The sequence below is a fragment of the Amblyraja radiata genome, chromosome 2 (genome assembly GCF_010909765.2).
Source record: "Amblyraja radiata isolate CabotCenter1 chromosome 2, sAmbRad1.1.pri, whole genome shotgun sequence".
Taxonomy (NCBI): domain Eukaryota; kingdom Metazoa; phylum Chordata; class Chondrichthyes; order Rajiformes; family Rajidae; genus Amblyraja; species Amblyraja radiata.
Window position 1 is genome coordinate 122,854,788 of NC_045957.1, and position 26,515 is coordinate 122,881,302.

A 26,515-nucleotide genomic window follows, 5' to 3' on the forward strand; every position below is an offset into this window, starting at 1 on the left:
CCAGAGAACCTGCCTCCACCGCCCTCTGAGGCAGAGAATTCCACAGACTCACCACTCTCTGTGAGAAAAAAGTGTTCCCTCATTTCCGTTCTAAATGGCTTACTCCTTATTCTTAAACTGTGGCCCCTGGTTCTGGACTCCCCCAACATCGGGAACATGTTTCCTGGCTCTAGCGTGTCCAAGGCCTTAACAACCTTATAGCTATCTAAGCAATAAAGCGATCTATTCTTCTCACGATTTTATACATTGAGGGCAGGGAGACCAGGTAGAAGTATATAAAATGATGAGAGGCGCAGATAGGGTCGACAGTCACACACATTTATGCAGAACCATCGTGGGCCGAAGGGCCAGTTCCTGTGCCACACATTTCTATTAGTCTATGTTTTAATATTCTTAGTTAGAACAAAATGAACTTGTTATTTAAGATTTTCAGGACATTAGCCCGACCTTTAGACTTTAGAGATACAGCACGGAAACAGGTCCTTCGGCCCACCGAGTCTGCGCTGGTCAGCGATCGCCCGCCCACTAGCACTATCCACACGCACCAGTGACAGTTTACAATTTTTACCGGAGCCAATTAACCTACAAACCTGTATGTCCTTGGAGTGTGGGAGGAAACCGGAGCACCCGGAGAAAACCCACGCAGGTCAACCAACTCCGTACAGGCAGCGCCCGCGGTCAGGATGGAACCCGGGGTCTCTGCCGCTACCCGGGACACTACCGCTGCACCACCGTGACGCCCGCAGTCTCCCGCTCCCAGCTCACCACATCTGGAGTATTGTGTCCAGTTTTGGTCTCCTAATTTGAGGAAGGACATCCTTGTGATTGAGGCAGTGCAGCGTAGGTTCACGAGATTGATCCCTGGGATGGCGGGACTGTCATATGAGGAAAGATTGAAAAGACTAGGCTTGTATTCACTGGAGTTTAGAAGGATGAGGGGGGATCTTATAGAAACATATAAAATTATAAAAGGACTGGGCAAGCTAGATGCAGGAAAAATGTTCCCAATGTTGGGCGAGTCCAGAACCAGGGGCCACAGTCTTAGAATAAAGGGGAGGCCATTTAAGACTGAGGTGAGAAAAAAACTTTTTCACCCAGAGAGTTGTGAATTTATGGAATTCCCTGCCACAGAGGGCAGTGGAGGCCAAGTCACTGGATGGATTTAAGAGAGAGTTAGATAGAGCTCTAGGGGCTAGTGGAGTCAAGGGATATGGGGAGAAGGCAGGCACGGGTTATTGATAGTGGACGATCAGCCATGATCACAATGAATGGCGGTGCTGGCTCAAATGGGCCGAATGGCCTCCTCCTGCACCTATTTTCTATGTTTCTATGTTTCTATCTCTCACCTGCTTTCCAAAATAGCTTGCTCAACTTGGGAGATCCTTTCTTTAGCCGTGGCTTCAAGCGAATGTTGGCTCATGGCCGATAAATACTTCAGCAGAAGTTTTGTGCTCTCGGTTTTGCCAGCTCCACTTTCTCCACTGCAAGAGGAACGAAACACACATTGTGTTAAAACCGTTGAATCGATCTCAGCGACATTTGCCCAACCTCACCACCAGGTGGAGCACAAGGTCCAGCCAGTGACACTGATGCTTCAACTCAACTCAAGTCAAGTTTATTGGTCACATACACATACGAGATGTGCAGTGAAATGAAAAGTGGCAATGCTCGCGGACTTTGTGCAAAAAGACAAACAAGCAAACTACAAACAGAATGGAACAGAATCACATATTCTTTTACATATTACATATTGTGGGAGGAAGGAAAAGGGAAAAAAACAGCGATTTTTATAAAAAACAGTGGAGTTGGACAGTGTTAGTCCCTGGTGAGATAGGAGTTTACAGTCCTTATGGCCTGTGGGAAGAAACTCCTTCTCATCCTCTCCGTTCTCACAGCATGGCAACGGAGGCGTTTGCCTGACCGTAGCAGCTGGAACAGTCCGTGGCTGGGGTGGAAGGGGTCTCCCATGATCTTATTGGCTATGGAGTGACACCTTCTGATGTATAGATGTATAGGGGAACAGAGCGCAGAATATAGTAGGTAGACAAAAATGCTGGAGAAACTCAGCGGGTGAGGCAGCGTCTATCTTAAGGGGTTGGACAGGCTAGATGCAGGAAGATTGTTCCCGATGTTGGGGAAGTCCAGAACAAGGGGGTCACAGTTTAAGGATAAGGGGGAAATCTTTTAGGACCGAGATGAGGAAAACATTTTTCACACAGAGAGTGGTGAATCTCTGGAATTCTCTGCCGCAGTAGGTAGTTGAGGCCAGTTCATTGGCTATATTTAAGAGGGAGTTAGATGTGGCCCTTGTGGCTAAAGGGATCAGGGGGTATGGAGAGAAGGCAGGTACAGGATACTGAGTTGGATGATCAGCCATGATCATATTGAATGGCGGTGCAGGCTCGAAAGGCCGAATGGCCTACTCCTGCACCTAATTTCTATGTTTCTATGTTTTTCTCACCTCAATTTTAAATGCCCCCTCCTCTATTCCTGGACTGTGGCCCCTGGTTCTGGACTCCCCAACACTGGGAACATTTTTCCTGCATCTAGCATCTAGCATGTCCGATCCTTTCTTCAGACTCAGACCCTGCCAGGAAGTAGCATTGAAAAGCCTTTCTGTCGCGTGCTATCCAGGATGCATCACAGTACGGCGATCGACAGCTCCATCCAAGACTCTAAGAAACTGCGGCGAATTGTGGACGTAGCCCAGACCATCACTCACTCACCCCGACGGCATGAAGATTGTATAAGAAGGAACTGCAGATGCCGGTTTGAACCAAAGACAGACACACAAAATAAAGCTGGAGTAACTCAGCGGGACAGGCAGCATCTCCGGAGAGAAGGAATGGGTGACGTTTCGGTACCCGAAACGTCACCCATTCCTTCTCTCCGGAGATGCTGCCTGGTCCCGCTGAGTTACTCCAGCTTTTCGTGTCTACATTGGGTACGAGTATTGTAGTTCACTTACACCTCCTCCAACCTCATCTACTGTATCCGCTGGTGTACGGGGTGACCCGCTGGTCAGCACGGACTCTTTGGTCCGAAGGACCTGTTTCCGTGCTGTATATCTAAAGTCTAAAGACTACGATGCTCGGCTGACACTATATTCGGCACTCGGTTATTTTTCTCTTTGTATGTGGCCTGACATGTCGTATGATTTCAGGGCGTCAGAAGGCAGGAGAATGGGGTTGAGAGGGAGAGATAGATCAAAGTCAAATTTATTCGTCACATGCACCCGAAGGTGCAGTGAAATGAATTTGCCAGCAGCGATACACTTAAAAAGAGAACACACAATACACAATAGAATTTAGCACAAACATCCACCACAGCATTCTTCACTGTAGTGGAAGGCAACAAAGTTCAGCCAGTCCTCCTCCTTTGTTCACCCGTGGTCAGGGCCATGAACCTTCCGGACGGCCCGATGTACAGGCCCTCTCGTCGGGATGATCCAAACTCCGACATCGGGACGGTCGAACACACCCCACGGCTTGGAATGCCACTTTCCTACCGGAGACCGCGGCTTCAGGATGCTATAGGCCGCAGGCTGGCGGTCGGAGCTCTTCTCTGACGATCCCCGGCGAGGGATCCCAGGCGTCCGGGTGGTAAGTCCACGCCACGCCCGCGGCTAGAATCTCCAGCAGACCATATCCACCACGATGCCAAAGTCACCAGGCCAGGGATCGGAGCACTCGTTTCTGGCGACCCCCGGCAAGGAAAAAGTCCACGCTGCGACCACCCCGGGAAAGGCCGCTCCAATCCAAGCCGCTAGGCCGCGGGAGGGGAGCCGGAGAAGCGACGTGGAAAAAGTTGCCTCTCCGTCGAGGAAGCGATTGAAAAACAGTTTCCCCCTTTTCCCCCCCACCTCCCACACACAAGACACCCCTGAGAGACGCTAAAACAAACATTTGGACACAGTTAAAAAAACAGGGAAAAAGTCTAAATAACGAACATGCTGCTGGCAGGGCAGCCGACTCGCCGCACCCCCAACAGACCATGATTGAATAGCGGAGTAGACTTGATGGGCCGAAGGACATCATTTTATTTCTGGATCCTATGAACATGACCTTAACTGGGTAGCATGCTTAGGCTTTCACTGCATCTCACTATACATGGCAATCATCAAGACCAGTACCAAAACTGTACATCGACTCCATCTACACCTCACGCTGCCTCGGCAAGGCCAGCAGCATCATCAAGGACCAGTCTCACCCCCGGTCACTCCCTCTTCTCCCATCTCCCGTTAGGCAAGGAGTACAGAAGTGTACTTGTACACTGTGGACGGCTAGATTGTAATCATGTGTTGTCTTTCCGCTGACTGGATAGCGCGCAACAAAAGCTTTTCATTGAACGTGACAAATATAATAACTTAGACTGAACTAATAGTCACAAACATCTTAGAAATCTTATTCAATATACAGAGTGCTGGGGTAACTCAGCGGGTCAGGCAGCATCTGTGGAGAACATGGATAGGTGACGTTTCACAGAGTGCTGTAGTAACTCAGCGGGTCAGGCAGCATCTCTGGAGAACATGTAGATGTGAAGTTTCGGGTTGGGACCTTTCTTCAGACTGTTTGGCACGGACATTGTGGGCCGAAGGGCCTGTTTCTGTGCTGTACTGTTCTATGTTCTGAAAAGGACCAGCTTTGATGTGAGAGCCTGGATTGATCAGTAGTTTAGATTAGTTAGGAGATGCAGCGCATAAACAGGCCCTTCGGACCACCGAGTCCGCACCGACCAGCGATCCCCGCACACCAACACTGTCCTACACACTCCAGGGACAATTTTTACATTTTTTACACCAAGCCAATTAACCTACAAACCTGAAAGTAGACAAAAATGCTGGAGAAACTCAGCGGGTGAGGCAGCATCTATGGAGCGTAGGAATAGGTGACGTTTCGGGTCGAGACCCTTCTTCAGACTGATGTGTAGGTTTGTAGTTAATTTGCTCTGGTAAAAGTTGCTAATTGTCCCTAGTGTGTGTAGGATAGTGCTGGTGTACGGGGTGATCGCTGGTCGGCGCGGACTCGGTAGGCCGAAGGATCTGTTTCCGTGTTGTATCTCTAAAGTCACCTATTTCCTTCGCTCCATAGATGCTGCCTCGCCCGCTGAGTTCCTCCAGCATTTTCGTCCACCTTCGGTTTTTGCAGCATCTGCAGTTCTTTCTTAAACCTACAAACTTGTACGTCTTTGGAGTGTGGGATGAAACCGAAGACCTCGGAGAAAACCCACGCACAGGTCACGGGAAGAACGTGCAGACCAGCGCCTGTAGTCGGGATTGAACCCGGGTCTCTGGCGCTGTGAGGCAGGGACTCTACCGCTGCGCCACCGTGCTCCTCTGATCGGATATTGCTTATTCAGCCATAAACAGTGCTATTCATCCAAAGTCTCAACTCAATGAAAGTACAAGTAAGATAGGCATGTTGCAAAATTGACATTTCTAAAATACTTCTGGTTTCACAAAACTATTCCGCAGTTCATGACCTCCCCGCTCCAACCTTCCCCGAGTCGGGATTGCATCCAGATCTTTCTTTTCTAAACTACCAAAGAATTCCGCATGATAAAAGTTAACCTCTTTGTGGCATGTTCTGCTTGCAAGAGGCAGGGACTGCTCTCGTGAGCAAAGTCTGAATTAGACTTAAGGGCCTGTCCCACTCGGCGATTTTTTTCGGCGACTGCTGGCATCATTGACTGATGTGTCAGGTCACCGAAAAAGTCATGGCGTGACGTGGCGTGACGACGTATTGACGCGCGGTGATTTTTTCAAGTGTCGCAACATTTTTTTTGTCGCCGCTGGACTTTGAAATGTTCAAAATCTTATGGCAACACTGATATGAGGTCGGCAGTCGCCGAAAAACTAACCAAGTGGGACAGGCCCTTAAGACACTGGAACTGCAGATAGACAGACTGCTGGAGTAACTCAGTGGGTCAGGCAGCATCTGTGGAGAACATGGATAGGTGACGTTTCACAGAGTGCTGGAGTAACTCAGCGGGTCAGGCAGCATCTGTGGAGAACATGGATAGGTGACGTATTGGATCTGGGCCCTTATTCAGACTATTATGGCACCAGTCACACATTAGGACACTGGAACAGAAGTGTAAAAATGCACACCTACCGATTCAGGGACAGTTTCTTCCCAGCTTTTATCAGGCAACTGAACACTCTTGTCACCAACTAGAGAGCGGTCCTGATCATCCATCTACCCCATTGGAGACTCTTGGACTATCTTTAATCGGGCTTTACTGGACTTTACCTTGCGCTCAACGTTATTCCCTTCATCCTGTATCTGTACACTGTGGACGGCTCGATAGTGATCATGTATTGTCTTTCCGCTGACTGGATAGCGCGCAACAAACAAGCTTTTCACTGTACCTCGGTACACGTGACAATAAACTAAACTAAAAGGCTGAACTGCTACAGGTGGACAGTAGAGAGCATGTTGACTGGTTGCATCAGGGCCTGGGTTCAGCCACTTCAACGCCCAGGAGCGAAGAAGATTGGCCGAAAGTGGTGGACACGGCCCGGTCCATATGAACCCGAGGGGTAACTGTCTTACGCAAAGGATGGTGGGTGTATGGAACGAGCCGCCAGAGGAGGTAGTTGAGGCTGGGACTATCGTAAGGTTTAAACAACATTTGGACAGGTACATGGATACGGTAGGTTTAGAGGGATGTGGGTCTTCTAAACGCAGGCTGGTGGGACCAGTGTAGATAATAGACAATAAACAATAAGTGCAGGAGTAGGCCATTCGGCCCTTCGAGCCAGCACCGCCATTCAATGTGATCATGACTGATCATCCCCAATCAGTACCCCGTTCCTGCCCAGAGAATTCCACAGACTCACAACTCTCTGTGAGAAAAAGTGTTTCCTCGTCTCCGTTCAAAATGGCTTATTCATTATTCTTAAACTGTGGCCCCTGGTTCTGGACTCCCCCAACATCGGGAACATGTTTCCTGCCTCTAGCGTGTCCAAGCCCTTAACAATCTTATATGTTTGATGCGGCATATCGGTCGGCAGGGGCAGGTCGGGCCAAAGGGTCTCAACGCAGTTTGCAGCTACTTGGAATGAGAGGAAGCCAAGATTTCCGAACAAGATTGATTATTTTTAGACATGGGATGTGATTTATTTTTGGCAACCTTACTGCGCTGAGGAAACAAAGCAAGGAGAGGAAGTTGATATGGGAAACAGATTTGAGGATTTCTGTTCCAACCTGAAGGAATTTCATTCTGAAAACAAGTGTTGCAAAGTCTGAGTCTATTGTGCTCGTACAAATTGCAGGCAAAACAATCGACAGAAATGGGCGGAGAAATGGCAGATGGAGTTTAATCCGAGCAGGTGTCGGTCGGGTCAGTGTCCCCGTCCCCCCACCACGGGTACCATGTAATCCCGTGCTACCTGCTCCATGGTCGGATAGTCGGCAACTAAACCGTCTCCTGGTTTACCAGGTGAGGAGGGGGCTGTGGACCCCCAGCAGGACCAGAAACAAGACCTGTCAAAGGGCAGATGAGCTCCTAGCGAGCCAACGGCCGTCCACACTTCAGTAGAAGTTGCGATCACTGTCGTACACGGCATTGTAAGGAATGATGATAAAGCGCACGCACACACACGCACACGCGCACGCGTACGCACGCGCACGCGTACGCACACGCACGCACACACACGCACGCACACGCACACGCACACACGCACACACACACACACACACACACACACACACACACACACACCGCCACACACACACACACACACACACACACCTCCACACACACACACACACCTCCACACACACACACACACACACACACACACACACACACACACACACACACACACACACACACACACACACACACACACACACACACACACACACACAGAGACACAGACACACACACACACACACACACACACCTCCACACACACACACACACACACACACACACGTACACACACACACACACACACACACGTACACACACACAACACACACACACACACACACACCAACATCCTATACTTCCAGCGGTGGAAGTCTGCAGGAACTGGAGGACAGAGATGTGTGGTGCGTCCGTCACCGTGCCCGTCGGAAACCAGCGCCACTGCGTTGCTAATGTTCTCAACGATGATGAAAGTCAAGAGAGTTTTATTGTCATGTGTCCCAGATAGGACAATGAAATTCTTGCTTGCTGCAGCACAACAGAATATTGTAAGCATAAATACAGAACAGTTCAGTGTGTCTATATACCATAGACCATATATATATAAGTGTGAGGTGTTACATTTTGGGAGGTCAAATGTAAGAGGAAAATATCAAGAGTGAAGAGAGTTTTATTGTCATGTGTCCCAGATAGAACAATGACATTCTTCCTTTCAGCGGCACGACAGAATCTCTAAACATTGTGCACTGTAGACATGTGTAGTTCCACAGCGCGGAAACAGGACCTTCAGCCCAACACGCCTACGCCGGCCAACATGTCCCAGCTACACTAGTCCCACCTGCCTGCGTTTGGCCCATATCCCTCTCAACCTGTCCGATCCATGTACTTGTCCAAGTGTTTCTTAAACGTTGGGATAGTCCCAGCCTCAACGACCTCCTCCAGCAGCTTGTTCTGTACACCCACCACCCTCTGTGTGAAAAAGTTACCCCTCAGGTTCCAATCCAATCTTTCCCCACTCACAAACCTATGTCCATTGGTTCTTGATTCCCTACTCTGGGTATAAGATTCTGTACATTCATTTGATGAAGATTTTATTTTAAGTTCATAAGTTCTAGGAGCAGAATTAGGCCATTCGGCCCATCTAGTCTACTCAGCCATTCAATCATGGCTGACCTATCTCTCCCTCCTAACCCCATTCTCCTGCCTTCTCCCCATAACCCCTGACACACGCCCTAATCAAGAATCTATCTATCTCTGCCTTAAAAATATCCACTGACTTGGCCTCCACAGCCGTCTGTGGCAAAGAATTCCACAGATTCACCACCCTCTAAATTCCTAAATCTCCTTCCTAAAGGAACGTCCTATAATTCTGAGGCTGTTGCCTCTGGTCCGAGACTCTCCCACTAGTGGAAACATCCTCCCCACATCCACTCTGTCCAGGCCTTTCACTATTTGGCAAGTTTCAATGAGGTATTCCCCTCATCCTTATAAACTACAGTTTAATAATGCTTGTCTAAATGCAGTTTGCAGTTATTTTGGTCACAGAGGAGGCCACGATTTTCTGACTATATTTATTATATTTAGACATGAGATTCACCTGATCTATACCCCTCATGAAGCCAAAATGTCGGCTATGCGCTCCCTCACAGATGCTGCCTGACCTGCTGAGTTTAGACTCTAGACATTAGAGATACAACACGGAAACAGATCCTTCGGCCTACCGAGACTGCGTCGACCAGCAATCACCCCGTACACTAGCACTGTCCTACACACACTCGGGACAATTAGCTATTTTTACCAGAGCCAATTAACTACAAACCTAAACATCAGTCGGAAGAAGGGTCTCGACCCGAAACGTCGCCTATTCAATAGACAATAGATAATAGACAATAGGTGCAGGAGTAGGCCATTTGGCCCTCCGAGCCAGCACCGCCATTCAATGTGATCATGGCTGATCATCCCCAATCAGTACCCCGTTCCTGCCTTCTCCCCATATCCCCTGACTCCGCTATCTTTAAGAGCCCTATCTAGCTCTCTCTTGAAAGTATCCAGAGAACTGGCCTCCACCGCCATCTGGGGCAGAGAATTCCACAGACTCACAACTCCCTGTGAGAAAAGGTGTTTCCTTGTCTCTGTTCTAAATGGCTTACCCCTTATTCTTAAACTGTGGCCCCTGGTTCTGGACTCCCCAACGTCGGGAACATGTTTCCTGCCTCTGTTTCATTAAGATATCTTCTCATCCTTCTAAACTCCAGAGTATACAAGCCCAGCTGCTCCATTCTCCCAGCATATGACAGTCCCGCCAACCCGGGAATTAAGCTGGTGAACCTACGCTGCACTCCCTCCATAGCAAGAATGACCTTCCTCAAATTATTCCTTCTCTCCATAGATGCTGCCTCACCCGCTGAGTTTCTTCAGCATTTTTGTCTGCCATCATTGGGATTAGTTAGTGTTCAGAGATAAAGCATGGAAACAGGCATCTTTGGCCCACTGAGTCCGCACCGACCAGCGATCACCCCGTAGACTAACTATCTTACACACTGGGAACAATTTTCCATTTACCGATGAAAAATGTTTTTCTCATCTTGGTCCTAAAAGATTTCCCCCTTATCCTTAAACTGTGACCCCTTGTTCTGGACCTCCCCAACATCGGGAACAATCTTCCTGCATCTAGCCTGTCCAACCCCTTAAGAATTTTGTAAGTTTCTATAAGATCCCCCCTCAATCTTCTAAATTCTAGTGAGTACAAACCGAGTCTATGCAGTCTTTCTTCATATAGAAGTCCTGACATCCGAGGAATCAGTCTGGTGAACCTTCTCTGTACTCCCTCTATGGCAAGAATGTCTTTCCTCAGATTAGGAGACCAAAACTGTACGCAATACTCCAGGTGTGGTCTCACCAAGACCCTGTACAACTGCAGTAGAACCTCCCTGCTCCTGTACTCAAATCCTTTTGCTATGAATGCTAACATACCATTCGCTTTCTTCACTGCCTGCTGCACCTGCATGCCTACTTTCTATGACTGGTGTACCATGTCACCCAGGTCTCGTTGCATCTCCTCTTTTCCTAATCCGGAGGATCCGGAGAAAACCCACGCAGGTCACGGGGAGAACGTACAAACTCCATAGTCGGGATCGAACCCGGCGCTGTGAGGCAGCAACTCGGCCGCTGCGCCACCGTGCCGTCCCTCCGGTACTTTGTGCTTTGCCCCAGATTCCAGCACCTGCAGTCTCTTGTATCTGCGGCCTATAACTTAAGTTTTCAAAGCTGGCAATTGGACAATAACATGTGGGGCCGTTGTTGAGAACGCAGGGAGCCTGCAGCTGATGTAATGGTCACCCTGGGGATTGTGTGAAGGTATTAGATACTTGCCTTGGGGCAACAATACATGACCTTGCATCTTAATGTTTAGTGAGAAAATCTGCAATAAGCAGGAAATGGGAGAAAATATTAAATATGTAGGAAGGAACTGCAGGTGCTGGTTTACACCGCGATTGACACGAAGTGTTGGAGTAACTCATTTAATTAAAATGTATTTAGATGAGAATTTAATCAGCATTTAATTTGATTGAAATATTTTATTTATTATATCTGTCGATATTCTCAAACTTAATAAGTAAATTGCACAGTCATGAATTTTACAGTCAAAAACTGTACAACATTTAAAAGATTTCACAGAGTGCTGGAGTAACTCAGCGGGTCAGGCAGCATCTGTGGAGAACATGGATAGGTGACGTTTCACAGGGTGCTGGAGTAACTCAGCGGGTCAGGCAGCATCTGAGGAGAACATGGATAGATGACGTTTCACAAAGTGCTGGAGTAACTCAGCGGGTCAGGCAGCATCTGTGGAGGGAATGGACAGGCAATGTTCCGAGTCAGAACGCTTCTTCAGACTCAAGGACACGCGATGATGACGGTGAGCCTGGGTCAGAACACTGGGAGAGCAGGAATGACCCTGGGGATGAGTGGGTTAACATGTGATGAGTGTTTGATGGCATACCTGCCTTCTCCCCATAACCCGACACCCGTACTAATCAAGAATCTATCTATCTCTGCCTTAAAAATATCCACTGACTTGGCCTCCACCGCCGTCTGCGGCAAAGAATTCCACAGATTCACCACCCTCTGACTAAAGAAATTCCTCCCCATCTCCTTGCTAAAGGAAGGTCATTTAATTCTGAGGCTGTGACCTCTGGTCCTGGACTCTCCCACTAGTGGAAACATCCTCTCCACATCCACTCTATCCAGGCCTTTCACTATTCGGTAAGTTTCAATGAGGATATCCCCCTCATCCTTCTAAACTCCAGCGAGTACAGGCCCAGTGCCGTCAAACGCTGACAATAAATCATGAAGTCACATCATCCAAATCCAGCGAGCGGGGACATTCTTCTCTGTAATGCCAGGTCATCGAGGCAAAGAGTGATGCAGTGTGGAAACACGCCCTTCAGCCCAACTCGCCCACACCGGCCAACATGTCCCAGCTACACTAATCCCACCTGCCTGCTTTTGGCCCAGGACAGGAATAGGCAGCGGTGGAGTTGCCGCCTCACAGCGCCAGAGACCCGGGTTCCATCCTGACCACTGGTGCTGTCTGTACGGAGTTTGCACGTTCTCACCGTGACCCACGTGGGTTTTCTCCGGGTGTTCCGGTTTCCTCCCAACATTCCAAAGACGTGCGGGTTTGTCAGTCAACTGCCTTGCCACAATTGTAAAAAATTGTCCCTCGTGTGTGTGTGTGTAGGATAGTGCTAGTGTGCGGGGATCGCTGGTCGGTGCGGACTGGGTGGGCCGATGGGCCTGTTCTCTAAAACTAAACTAAACTAGTGGATACAGTAAACTAGTGAACCTGCGAGACAAGTATCGACCACGCCCATGCACGCAGAGGCAGCAACATCAAAATCAAATCATTTATGGACATATTTTAAAAGAAAATTACGATAAGGGCTTTGCTTATTAATATCTGGCTAAATCCAAAGAAGCAGTTGATTGAAAGCATGTTGCTCTATCTAATCGCCTGGAAATGAGTGGCCTCACGTCAAAACTTTCTTCCTGCAGATAACTTAATGTGCATAAATCAACAGGATGCTCTTAAATTAACAGATTATGGAAACAATTACTTTGCGCTCAGCGGTAATTACAGAGTCATATTTATAGTTTAGTTTTTAGTTTTAGTGACACAGAGCTGAAACAGGCCCTTCGGCCCACGAGTCCGCACCGACCAGTGACCCCCGCACACTGACGCTATCCTACACACACTAGGGATAATTGACATTTACACCAAGCCAATTCACCTACAATCCTTCACGTCTTTGGAGTGTGGGAGGAAACCGAAGATCTCAGAGAAATCTCGGAGCTGGAGATCGTGAGACGTGAGGGGCAAGGGCCGGTGGGAGGGTGGGCCGGGGTGATGCCTCCAGCGCCTTCAAGGGCCAGTGGCAGGAGGCACCCCCTGGTTACAGAGATGGCCGGGCGAGGAGAGGAGAGGAGAGGAGAGGGAGGTGGCTTCGCGGGAACTGTTCCAGTACATCGAACGCCCACGGGCTGCCCGGTCTTTGGACTTTAAACAATGGCGCTAAAATGGCGGCGCCCGCAGGCGTATTACATAGTAAAATAAATTTTGCTGTGCAGTTACGTGTGTGACTAATAAAGCACCACTGAACTATCGTAGTCAGGATGGAACCCAGTCTCATGGACAATAGGTGCAGAAGGCGGCAATTCGGCCCTTCGAGTCAGCACCGCCATTCAATGTGATCATGGCTGATCATCCCCAATCAGTACCCCGTTCCTGCCTTCTCCCCATATCCCCTGACTCCGCTAGCCCCGCGAGCGAAATCTAACTCTCTTTTAAATTCATCCAGTGAATTGGCCTTCAATGGCAGAGAATTCCTCAGCCATGATCACAGTGAATGGCGGTGCAGGCTTGAAGGGCCATATGGCCTAATCCTGCACCTATTATCTGTTGTCTTTTGTCTATTGTCTATTGTCTAAATTCACAACTCTCTGGCTGAAAAAGATTTTTTCTCATCTGAGTTTTAAATAGCCTCCCCCTTTATTCTTAGACTGTGCCCCCGGATCTGGTCTCCCCCCCCCCCCCCCCCCCCCCAAACATGGGCAACATTTCTCCTGCATCTAGCCTGTCCAGTCCTTTTATAATTGTATACGTTTCTATAAGATGCAAGGCAACAACTCTACCGCTGCGCCACTGTGCCGTCCCTGATGGGCCAAATGGCCCTAATACTGCCATAATACAGTAGGTGATGAAAGGGGGGGGGGAGGTAGGAGATTGCAACCTTCACGTGGTCCACGCTGTTTTTTCGACGAATGCAATCAGCCTGGCGTGCACAAACAGAAGATGAAACAGAACGAGAATGCTGGAGAAACTCAGCGGGTGAGGCGGCATCTATGGAGCAAAGGGAATAGGCGACGTTTCGGGTCGAGATCCTTCTTCAGACTGATGTGGAGGTGGGAGGAGTGGGAAGGGTGGACCCCCCCACCTCCACATCAGTCTGAAGAAGGGTCTCGACCGGAAACGTCACCCATTCCTTCGCTCCATAGATGCTGCCTCACCCGCTGAGTTTCTCCAGCATTTTGTGTCGACCTTCGATTTTTCCAGCATCTGCAGTTCTTTCTTAAACATCAAACAGAACAATTTGTCTTGTTACAACTTTAAGGGCCTGTCCCACTTACGTGTCCTTGGCACGCAAATTTCGCGACCTCGTGGTCGCGTTGCGGCGTACCGGTATCGCGTGGCCATGTGAGGCCGGTCCCACTGAGAAGCACGGAGGGGTATGTTGTTGTGCGCTACATCGTGCAGCGCTCCGAAGTTTTTGTAGCGAACAAAATCCTTGCGCGCCAACGACCTGTCGCGGAACTGACGGCCAAAGTGGGACAGGCCCAAGACCCTGGCACGATGCAACGTCTCACCTCCAACAGCAGCAGAAGCAGGCAAACGATCGCCGAGCTCGGCCTGGGGCTCACGGCCGTTGCGGTCCGGATCGGCCCCCACTCTTACTCCCAGAACGGGGCCAAGAAAATTGAAGATAGACACAAAATGCTGGGGTAACTCAGCGGGACCGGCAGCATCGATGGAGAGAAGCAATGGGTGACGTTTCGGATCAAGACCCTTCTTTCAGACTGAAGGGTCTCGACACGAAACATCACCCATTGCTTCTCTCCAGAGATGCTGCCGGTCCCGCTGAGTTACTCCAGCTTTGTGTCCATCTTCAAATGACGTCGCGCGCTCCAGACGGCGAGTGCAGGCGCATGAAGTCGCGCCCGACCTTCGCGGGACCGTCGCGCCTCAACACGACCACGAGGTCGCGTAATTAGCGTGCCAAGGACACGCAAGTGGGACAGGCCCTTTAGGCTGTGCACGCCCTACACATAAAAAAGCTGAGAGGGGGATTAGTCACCTGATGAGGACACATTGATTGTCGCCGCGTTTCCAGAGGCAGTGGTAACACTCGTTGGCGATGGCGAAGATGTGCGGTGCGAGTTCGCCCAGTTGGTGCGTGCCGTAATCCTCCATCGCCTTCTTGTCATAAAGCCCACTAATGGGCTTGTACGGATTGACCGAGACCAGGATGGAGCCAATAAAAGTCTGTAAACAAATCCAAAATAAGACAATCATCAGTTCTACAATTCCTAATGTAAGTTCTACATTTTGAGGAAGGACATTCTTGCTATTGAGGGAGTGCAGCGTAGGTTTACAAAGGTTAATTCCCGGGATGGCGGGACTGTCATATGCTGAGAGAATGCTGAGAGAATGGAGCGGCTGGGCTTGCTATTCTCTGGAGAAAAAGAACAGGTGATGTTTCGGGTCGAGACCCTTCTTTAGACCTGTACTTGGAGAGGAAAGGTTTGGAAGTATTTGGGCCAAACGCGAGCAGGTGGGGTAACGTGGTTGTTTGGAGATAATTTTTAATTGGACTTTATATTGCACTTAGGTTACCACTGGTGGACTCCAATCAAGTTGTAGAAACATCTCAAGGACAATCAATGGAATCAGGATGAACCTCAGCTCAATTTTGAGTGTCATAGCAAAATTCCATTTATCATGTACTGTGGCTTGCAAAGGTTTTCATACCCCTTGATCTTTTCCACATTTTGTCACGTTACAACCACAAACGTAAATGTATTTTATTGGGATTTTATGTGATAGACCAACACAAAGTGGTGCATAATTGTGAAGTGGAAGGAAAATGATAAATGGTTTTCAAATTTTTTTACAAATAAAAAATTGAAAAGTGTGGCGTGCAAAAGTATTCAGCCCCCCTGAGTCAATACTTTGTAGAACCACCTTTCGCTGCAATTACAGCTGCAAGTCTTTTGGGGTATGTCTCTACCAGCTTTGCACATCTAGAGACTGAAATTTTTGCCCATTCATCTTTGCAAAATAGCTCAAGCTCAGTCAGATTGGATGGAGAGCGTCTGTGAACAGCAATTTTCAAGTCTTGCCAGAGATTCTCAATTGGATTTAGGTTCTGGACTTTGACTGGGCCATTCTAACACATGAATATGCTTTGATCTAAACCATTCCATTGTAGCTCTGGCTGTATGTTTAGGGTCGTTGTCCTGCTGGAAGGTGAACCTCCGCCCCAGTCTCAAGTCTTTTGCAGACTCTAACAGGTTTTCTTCCAAGATTGGCTCCATCCATCTTCCCATCAATTCTGACCAGCTTCCCTGTCCCTGCTGAAGAAAAGCATCCCCACAGCATGATGCTGCCACCACCATGTTTCACAGTGGGGATGGTGTGTTCAGGGTGATGTGCAGTGTTAGTTTTCCGCCACACATAGCGTTTTGCATTTAGGCCAAAAACTTCAATTTTGGTCTCATCTGACCAGAGCACCTTCCTCCACATGTTTGCTGTGTCCCCCACATGACTTGTGGCAAACTGCAAATGGAACTTCTTATGGCTTTTTATCAACAATGGCTTTCTTCTTGCCACTCTTCCACAAGGCCCGATTTGTGGAGTGCACGACTAATAGTTGTCCTGTGGACAGATTCTCCCACCTGAGCTGTGGATCTCTGCACCTCCTCCAGAGTTACCATGGGCCTCTTGGCTGCTTCTCTGATCAATGTTCTCCTTGCCCGGCCTGTCAGTTTAGGTGGACGGCCATGTCTTGGTAGGTTTGCAGTTGTGCCATACTCTTTCCATTTTCAGATGATGGATTGAACAGTGCTTCGTGAGATGTTCAAAGCTTGGGATATTTTTTTATAACCTAACCCTGTTTTAAACTTCTCCACAACTTTATCCCTGACCTGTCTGGTGTGTTCCTTGGGCTTCATGATGCTGTTTGTTCACTAATGTTCTCTAGCAAACCTCTGAGGCCTTCACAGAACAGCTGTATTTATACTGAGATTAGATTACACACAAGTGGACTCTATTTACTAATTAGGTGACTTCTGAAGGCAATTGGTTGCACTGGATTTTATATAGGGATATCAGAGTAAAGGGGGGCTGAATACTTTTGCACGCCACACTTTTCAGTTTTTTATTTGTAAAAAAATTTGAAAACCATGTATCATTTTCCTTCCACTTCACAATTATGCGCCACTTTGTGTTGGTCTATCACATAAAATCCCAATAAAATACATTTACGTTTGTGGTTGTAACGTGACAAAATGTGGAAAGGTTCAAGGGGTATGAATACTTTTGCAAGCCACTGTATCTGTACACTGTGAATGGCTTGACTGTAATCATGTATTAGAGCAGGGGTGGGCAACCTTGTTCTGCATCGGGGCCGGGACGCACGTCTGTGAGCGGATGACGGTCCACATCTATTACGTGTACACGTGAATCCTGCCCCCATCCCGCCCCGCCCCGCCCCGGATGGCAGGCATCAAATCACGTGTTGGCAGAAGGTGGACGAAAATGCTGGAGAAACTCAGCGGGTGAGGCAGCCTCGTGCAATCCTCGCATGAAAAAGACTACAAAAAGTAGTCAGCGCTGCCCAGTCCATCAACGGCTCTGACCTCCCCACCATCGAGGGGATCTATCGCAGTCGCTGATTCAAAAAGGCTGGCAGCATCATCAAGGACCCACACCATCTTGGCCACACACTCCTCTCCCCTCTACCTTCAGCGAGTTGACTACTTGTTGTACAGCGGCTGATCGGGAGGTCCGGGCCGCTGAGGAGGAGGATGTCACCGTCGGGGTTCGGCGTCGGCGTTCCACCGGCCCGGCGAGAGGGCCTGAGCATCGGGCCGCCCGGGGTGGCGACTGCGGGTGCTCGGAAGGCCCCGACCACAGATGAACATCTGGGAAGATCGGAGGGGAGGCTGGCTGGACTATGGTGCCTTCCTCACCTTGGTGCCATTGTGTTATGTCGTGTCGTGGACTTTCTGTGTTTGTGCTTTTTTTTTAAATTCTATTTTATTTTTAACATGTTTTATTATTTATTATTTATTTATTTTTATGATACTGACTGTAAAGGGAAATTCATTTCGTTGTCTCTAATTGAGACAATGACAATAAATTTGAATACAATACAATACAATACAATACAAAAGGTAGAAGGTACAGGAGCCTGAAGACTGCAACGTCTAGGTTCAGGAACAGCTCCTTCCCCACAGCCATCAGGCTATTGAACTCAACTCAAACAAAACTCTGAACATTAATAGCCCATTATCAGTTTATTTGCACTTTATCTGTTTTATTTATTCATTTTTATTATTCATGTGTGTATATATTTATACAATAGTATATGGACACACTGATCTGTTCTGTATTCATGCCTTCTATATTCTGTTGTGCTGAAGCAAAGCAAGAATTTCCTTGTCCTATCTGGGACACAATAAACTCTCTTGAATCTTGATTTTTTTTGTCTACCTTCGATTTTTCCAGCATCGGCAGTTCCTTCTTAAACGTGTTCACAGAAGGTGCGCGGCCGTGCCGGCGGCTTTGCGCAGGATGCGGTACAGACAGAGCTCGGCCGCGCTTGGTGGGCCGGTTGATCACGGGTTACGGGCCGCATTCGGCCCCGGGGGCCGTAGGTTGCCGACCCCTGGTGTAGACTGATGGGAACATTTTTTCAGTTGGGTGGTGGTGGGTGTATGGAATAAGCTGCCAGAGGAGGTCGGTGCAGCAGGGATTATGACTCATAACTCATACGAAGCCAAGTGTGTTTTGCAACTTACGAGGAATTTGATTTATGTCTTGCATGAATGGTTTGCAACCGCCAGCATTTAAAACACATCTGGGCAGGTACATGGATGGGGCAGGTTTAGAGGGATATGGGGCCAAATGCAGGCAGGTGGGACTGGCGTAGATGGGGCCTGTTGGTTAGCATGGATGGGTTGGGCCGAAGGGCCTTTTTCCACACTGTATGACTCTGTGAGTGTACAATATGTAGGAAATACAGCTCTAATTGCTTCAGAGAATTCTGTGGTGAACTGACTTATGGAATCAGTGTGTCCTTTGTGGTGAAAGCTCTTGCGTAAGGAAGGGTTTGGAGTCAACTATTCTCCGAGTTTGACTTGGTCACGAAGATGGAAAGATGGCAGCTTTAGTTTAGTTTAGAGAGACAGCTCGGAAACAGACCCTTCGGCCCACTGAGTCCATGCCAACCAACAATCACCCGTTCAATAAACAATAGACAATAGGTGCAGGAGTAGGCCATTCGACCCTTCGAGCCAGCACCGCCATTCACTGTGATCATGGCTGATCATCCACAATCAGTACCCCGTTCCTGCCTTCTCTTCATACCCCTTGACTCCGCTATCTTTAAGATCTCGATCTAACTCTCTCTTGAAAGTATCCAGAGAATCGGCCTCCACTGCCCTCTGAGGCAGAGAATTCCACAGATTCACAACTCTCTGGGTGAAAACGTTTTTCCTCATCTCCGTTCGAAATGGCCTACCCCTTATTCTTAAACTGTGGCCCCTGGTTCTGGACTCCCCCAACATCGGGAACATGTTTCCTGCCTCTAGCGTGTCCAAACCTTTAATAATCTTAGGTACGCAAAATTGCTGGAGAAACTCAGCGGGTGCAGCAGCATCTATGGAGCGAAGGAAATAGGCGACGTTTCGGGCCGAAACCCTTCTTCAGACTCTTTAATAATCTTTATATAAGATTCTTTAATAATCTTATATGTTTTAATAAGATATCCTCTCATCCTTCTAAATTCCAGTGTATACAAGCCCAGGCGCTCCATTCTTTCAACATATGACAGTCCCGCCATCCCGGGAATTAACCTCATTCACACTAGTTCTGTGTTATCCTACTCTCTCATCTAGTCATAAGTCAAAGGCCTATTGAGTCTACCCGATGTGAGGCAGCAACTCTACTGCTGCGCCACTGTGGCAGCTAACACCTCTCATGCTTTTACACGCCTCTATAAGATTTCAATGTAAAAAGCAGGTTGACTGAAGGAAAGAAACGCTGGCCCTCTGCTCCGGCAGTGTATTCGCTGTGAGGCAGCGACTCTACCGCTGACACGGTCAGAACTAGGCCACGTGGACCATCAAGTCTGCTCCGCCATTCAATCGGGGAACGGAGACGAGGAAACACTATTCTCACAGAGAGTGGTGAGTCTGTGGAATTCTCTGCCTCAGAGAATTCCACAGACTCACCACTCTCTGTGAGAATAGTGTTTCCTCGTCTCCGTTCTCCGATTGAAGAACCACGAGGCAGGTTCTCTAGATGCTTTCAAGAGAGAGCTAGATAGAGCTCTTAAAAATAGCGGAGTCAGGGGATATGGAGAGAGGGCAGGAACGGGGTACTGATTGGGGATGATCAGCCATGATCACATTGAATGGCGGTGCTGGCTCGAAGGTCCAAATGACCTACTCCTGCACCTATTGTCTATTGTCTATTGCTAATCCTATCTGATCTGTATCTCCCTCCTAAGCCCATTCTCCTGCCTTCTGGTGGGCGAAAGGGCCTGTTTCCGCACTGTATCTCTAAACTAAACACTATCTAACGCCAGACTTGGGTCTGGAGAACATCAACAATTTAACTGTTGAGAGGCTGCTGAGAGCCAAGTGTGAATCGAGATTCCTTCTGTCAGCACAGGTCCACATTGTTGAACGCAGGCCAAATGTTATACCCCTTTATCTGTACACTGCGGACGGCTTGATTGTAATCATGTACTGTCTTTCCACTGACGGAAAGCACGCAACAAAAAGCTTTTCACTGTAGCTCGGTACACGCGACATTAAACTAAACTGAATTTAAAAGCCTCCACATCCTTGATATCGCAAAGCCAACTTCCACCGAACACACCCTGCTCCTGTGCATTTCACATGGGGCGGCATGGCGGTGGAGTTGCTGCTCTAGAGAGACCCAGGTTCGATCCTGGCTATGGGGTGCTGTCTGTACGGAGTTTGCACCTTCTTTAGTTTAGTTTAGAGATACAGCGCGGAAACAGGCGCTTTCTGCCCATCGGGGCCGCGCCGACCAGCGATCCCCTCACATTAACACTATCCTATACCCAATAGGGACAATTTTTTACATTTACCAAGCCAATTAACCTGCATACATAGAAACATAGAAACAGAGAAAATAGGTGCAGGAGGAGGCCATTCGGCCCTTCGAGCCAGCACCGCCATTCATTGTGATCATGGCTGATCATCCACTATCAATAATCCCTGCCTGCCTTCTCCCCATATCCCTTGACTCCACTTGCCCCTAGAGCTCTATCTAACTCTCTTTTAAATCCATCCAGTGATTTGGCCTCCACTGCCCTCTGTGGCAGGGAATTCCATAAATTCACAACTCTCTGGGTGAAAACTTTTTTCTCACCTCAGTCTTAAATGACCTTCCCTTTATTCTAAGACTGTGGCCCCTGGTTCTGGACTCGCCCAACATTGGGAACATTTTTCCTGCATCTAGCTTGTCCAGTCCTTTTATAATTTTATATGTTTCTATAATAATTTTATATGTTTCTATACCCTCTGACTAAAGAAATTCCTCCTCATTTCCTTCTTAAAGGAACATCCTTTGAATCTGAGGCTGTGACCTCTAGTCCTAGACTCTCCTACTAGTGGAAACATCCTCTCCACATCCACTCTATCCAGGCCTTTCACTATTCAGTAAGTTTCAATGAGGTCCCCCTTCATTCTTCCAAACTCCAGCGAGTACAGGCCCAGTGCCGTCAAACGCTCATCAATGCAAAATGATCCTTCTCCCCGTGACCAGCGTGGGTTTTCTCCGGGTTGTCCGGGCTTCCTCCCGCACTCCAAAGACGTGCAGGTTTGTCGGTCGATTGGCTTGGTGTAAATGTAAATTGTCCCGGGAGTGTGTGTGTGTGTGTGTGTGTGTGGGGGGGGGGGCAGTGTTAATCTGCGGGGATCGCTGGTCGGGGCGGACTGGGTGGGCCGAAGGGGCCTGTTTCCGCTTCGTATCTCAAAAAATTAATCTAAACCAAACAGAAACAATGTGTGGATTGCTCAGTAGCAATTTGTGTACACTTTGTCTTTCTGAGATTGGAGTTGACTCGAGGAGTGGACGAGATTGGCAAAATCTCCCGGTCGACAGGCTCTTGAAGCAGGCCGGGAGTCCCCTTGAGTTACAGTGTTGCTGTCAACCGTGATGTCTATCTACACAAGATTTTGTTTTACATTTAATTTACTTCCAATTGACTTCTCTGATAAGACAAGTTTTGCAAAAATGCAATAGTGTAACAAGTCTTTGAGGAAAAGACGGATTATAAGGTGATGATTGTAGTGTTTCTAATTGTGGGGATAAATAGAACAACATTGTTACTCTGCACTTGGAACATGGAGCGGTGCCCAGCACAGCATCAGGCCCTTCGGCCCACAATCTCCATGCCCAACATGTTGCAAAGTTAAGGGGCTGTCCCACTTGGGCGAAACCTAATTGGCGAGTTTAGAAGAGTTTAGGAGAGTTTGAAAAAATGTCATGTTGAAGACCTCCTTCAACTATGTTGAAGACTAGCTACACTAACTTCGGGAAAATTGGACACCGAAAAGTGGAGGGTGAAGACGACCTCCTTCGACCTTCCTTCGACTATGATGAAGACTATCTACGACTACCTTTGACTACCCTCGATTACCTACGACTAACGTGCCGACCTACTACGCCTACACCTACGAGTATGTTGGCGACCTTTTTTTTACTCGTGGGCATTTTTACACCATCCTACACCCACTAGAGACAATTTTTACATTTACCAAGCCAATTAACCTACAAACCTGCACGTCTTTGGAGTGTGGGAGGAAACCGAAGATCTCGGATATAACCCACGCACGTCACGGGGAGAACGCGCAAACTCCGTACAGGCAGCACCCGTGGTCGGGATGGAACCCGGGTCTCTGGCGCTGTGAGGCAGCGACTCAACTGTTGCGCCTCTACCGTGCCGCCCTTCTTCTCCCCGCTCCCGTCCGGCAGACAGCGCAGAGACTTCAAAGCGCGCACGGTCGCATGTCATGAGACTTACGTATATGCAGTCCTGCTTGTAGCGAATGTGCAGGTTATGCATGATTGCCCCTTCGTGCAGGTCCGCCAGGCTCGCCATGTCCTCCAGGCCATCCACGCTGCTCGTGTGCATCACCGCAACCTTCTCCCTGGTCAATGCGTTCACCTTATACGTGTACACCTGGTCAAAGGAAGAGACAGGTAACTTCAGACAATATACAATAGGTACAGGAGTAGGCCATTCGGCCCTTCGAGCCAGCACCGCTATTCAATGTGATCGTGGCTGATCATCCCCAGTCAGTACCCCGTTCCTGCCTTCTCCCCACATCCCCTGACTCCGCTATCTTTAAGAGCCCTATCTAGCTCTCTCTTGAAAGCATCCAGAGAACCTGCCTCCACCGCCCTCTGCGGCAGAGAATTCCACAGACTCACAATTCTCTGTGAGAAAAAGTGTTTCCTCGTCTCCGTTCTAAATGGCTTACTCCTTATTCTTAAACTGTGGCCCCTGGTTCTGGACTCCCCCAACATTGGGAACATGTTTCCTGCCTCTAGCGTGTCCAAGCCCTTAACAATCTTATATGTTTCAATGAGATACCCTCTCATCCTTCTAAACTCCAGAGTGTATAAGCCCAGCTGCTCCATTCTCTCAGCACACGACAGTCCCGCCATCCCGGGAATTAACCTTGTAAACCTACGCTGCACTCCCTCAATAGCAAGAATGTCCTTCCTCGTCAGGTACAAGTAAATCACACGTGAACGCGCCGCGTGCACGGAGACGCGTGAAACTACAGAGGCAGCACGGTAGCGCAGCGGGTAGAGTTGCTGCCTCACAGCGCCAGGGACCCAGGTTTGTACAAACACGAGACTAACACTATCCTACACCCACATTAGGGGACAATTTACATTTACACCAAGTCAATTAACCTACAAACCTGTACATCTTTGTAGTGTGGGAGGAAACCGAAGATCTCGGAGAAAACCCACGCGGTCACGGGGAGAACGTGCAAACTCCGTACAAACATAGCCCATAGTTAAGATCGAACCCGGATCTCTGGCGATGTGAGGCAGCAACTCTACCGCTGCGCCACCGTGCCGTTCATATCCATGCACCGGTCCAAACTATAACAACATTTAAGATACTATAACATTTAAAGTACATTCGGACAGGTTCGTGGATAGGACAGTTTTGGAGGGACATGGGCCAAACGCAGGCAGGTGGGAGTAGTGTAGGTAGGGCATGTTGGTGGGTGATGGGCATGTTGGGCCGAAGGGCCTGTTTCCACGCTGTATCACTCCATGACTGCACATACCTTTTACATGCTGTGATAGTGCCTGTCTTTAGTTCAGTTTAGTTTATTGTCACGTGTACCGAGGTACAGTGAAAAGCTTTTGTTGCGTGCTAACCAGTCAGCAGAAGGACAATACTTGATTACAATCGAGCCGTCCGCAGTGTACAGACACAGGATAAAGGAATAACATTTAGTGCAAGGTAAAGTCTGATCAAAGATAGTCCGCGGCTCTTCGATGAGGTAGATGGGAGCTCAGGGCCGCTCTTTAGTGTAGCTGGGACATTGTTGGCCGGTGTGGGCAAGTTGGGCCGAGGGGTCTGTTTCCACGCTGTATCACTCTATGACTAGTGTAGCTGGGATTGTTGGCCGGTGTGGGCAAGTTGGGCTGAAGGGCCTGTTTCCATGCTGTATGACTAGTGTAGATGGGACATGTTGGTCGGTGTGGGCTAGTTGGGCTGAAGGGCCTGTTTCCATGCTGTATGGCTAGTGTAGCTGGGACATGTTGGACAGTGTGGGCAAGTTGGGCTGAAGGGCCTGTTTACATGCTGTATGACTAGTGTAGCTGGGACATGTTGGCCGGTGTGGGCAAGTTGGGCTGAAGGGCCTGTTTCCATGCTGTATGGCTAGTGTAGCTGGGACATGTTGGTCAGTGTGGGCAAGTTGGGCTGAAGGGCCTGTTTTCATGCTGTATCACTCTATGACTCCATCGCAATGGAAGTTACACTCAACAGGGCAGGAAGTGGGGAAGGTTAAATGCCTTGGAAAATATGCTTGGAATGTATAAGTCCAAACAGTGGGACACAGCACAGCGGAATGGTTACATGAAGATCTCCTCTGGGACGGGGGGGGGGGGATGGGAAGATGGAAGAAGATTTGTTTGTACAAGTACTCCTCGTGGCTGAGAACGTGGATGTTTGCTTTATCCTTGAATTACACGCTGATTAAACTGGAGGACATACTGGCATGACATCACAGATAGGCCTGGGAACAGCTCTGGACAAGACCGCAAGGCACTGCAGAGTCATAGATGTGGCCCAGTCCATCACACAGGCCACACTCCCCACCATTGTAGATGTGGCCCAGTCCATCACACAGGCCACACTCCGCCCAATTGTAGATGTAGCCCAGTCCATCACACAGGCCACACTCCCCACCATTGTAGATGTGGCCCAGTCCATCACACAGACCACACTCCCCGCCATATACTCTGTCCACACTCCACGCTGCCTCAGGTAAAGCTGTATCGCCACACAGTCACGGTGGCGCAGCGGTAGAGTTGCTGCCTCGCAGCGCCAGAGACCCGGGTTCGATCCTAACTACAGGCGCTGTCTGTGCGGAGTTTGCACGTTCTCCCCGTGACCCGCGTGGGTTTTCTCCGAGATCTTCGGTTTCCTCCCGCACTCCAAAGACGTGCGGGTCTATAGGTTAATTGACTTGGAGTAAATGTGAAAGTGTCCCTAGTGTGTGAAGTGCGGTCGGCGCAGACTCAGTGGGCCGAAGGGCCTGTTTCCGCGCTGTATCTCTAAACTATTGGTGCTGGGAATTTTGGTGAAACATTCTTATCTTTCACTTGGCCCACACAACTTGCATCAGCCAACGGAGCAAAATAGAGTCACATGGAATAATTGAAGTGTTATTAAATAACCGGCAAGCTCGCTGGCGCTCATAATGGCTTTTTGTGTTCCAATGTCGAGGGCGAACACGAGTTAGGAATGAATGAAAACTTTCAGCAGAACACCAAACCTCGCCTGACTCTTGACGTTAACATTATATAAATCAACTCATTTCAGTTTAGTGTCTTCAGGTCAGAGATACAGCAGGGAAACAGGCCCTTTGGCCCATCGGGTCCGCGCCGACCAGCGATCCCCGCACACGAACACTATCCTACACCCGCTAGGAACAATTTTTTAACGTTTAACCTACAAACCTGTACGGCTTTGGAATGTGGGAATAAACCGAAGATCTCGGAGAAAACCTACGCAGGTCAGAGGGAGACAATTGACGCAGGAGTAGGCCATTTGGCCCTACGAGCCAGCACCACCATTCAATGTGATCATGGCTGATCATCCCCAATCAGTACCCCATACCTGTCTTCTCCCCATATCCCCTGACTCCGCTATCTTTAAGAGTCCTATCTAGCTCTCTCTTGAAAGCATCCAGAGAACCGGCCTCCACCGCCCTCTGAGGCAGA

General features: G+C 48.8%; 1 protein-coding gene across 1 annotated transcript in view; it reads right to left on the bottom strand.

Annotated features, from left to right (window-relative positions):
• The window catches only part of myo10 (myosin X), a 204,671-nt gene that overhangs the window by 88,744 nt on the left and 89,412 nt on the right, over window positions 1-26,515 (bottom strand). Inside the window, 3 exon segments of the mRNA XM_033040061.1 lie at window positions 1,347-1,481; window positions 15,069-15,256; window positions 23,058-23,216. Of these exon segments, the coding sequence (XP_032895952.1) occupies window positions 1,347-1,481; window positions 15,069-15,256; window positions 23,058-23,216 (482 nt within the window).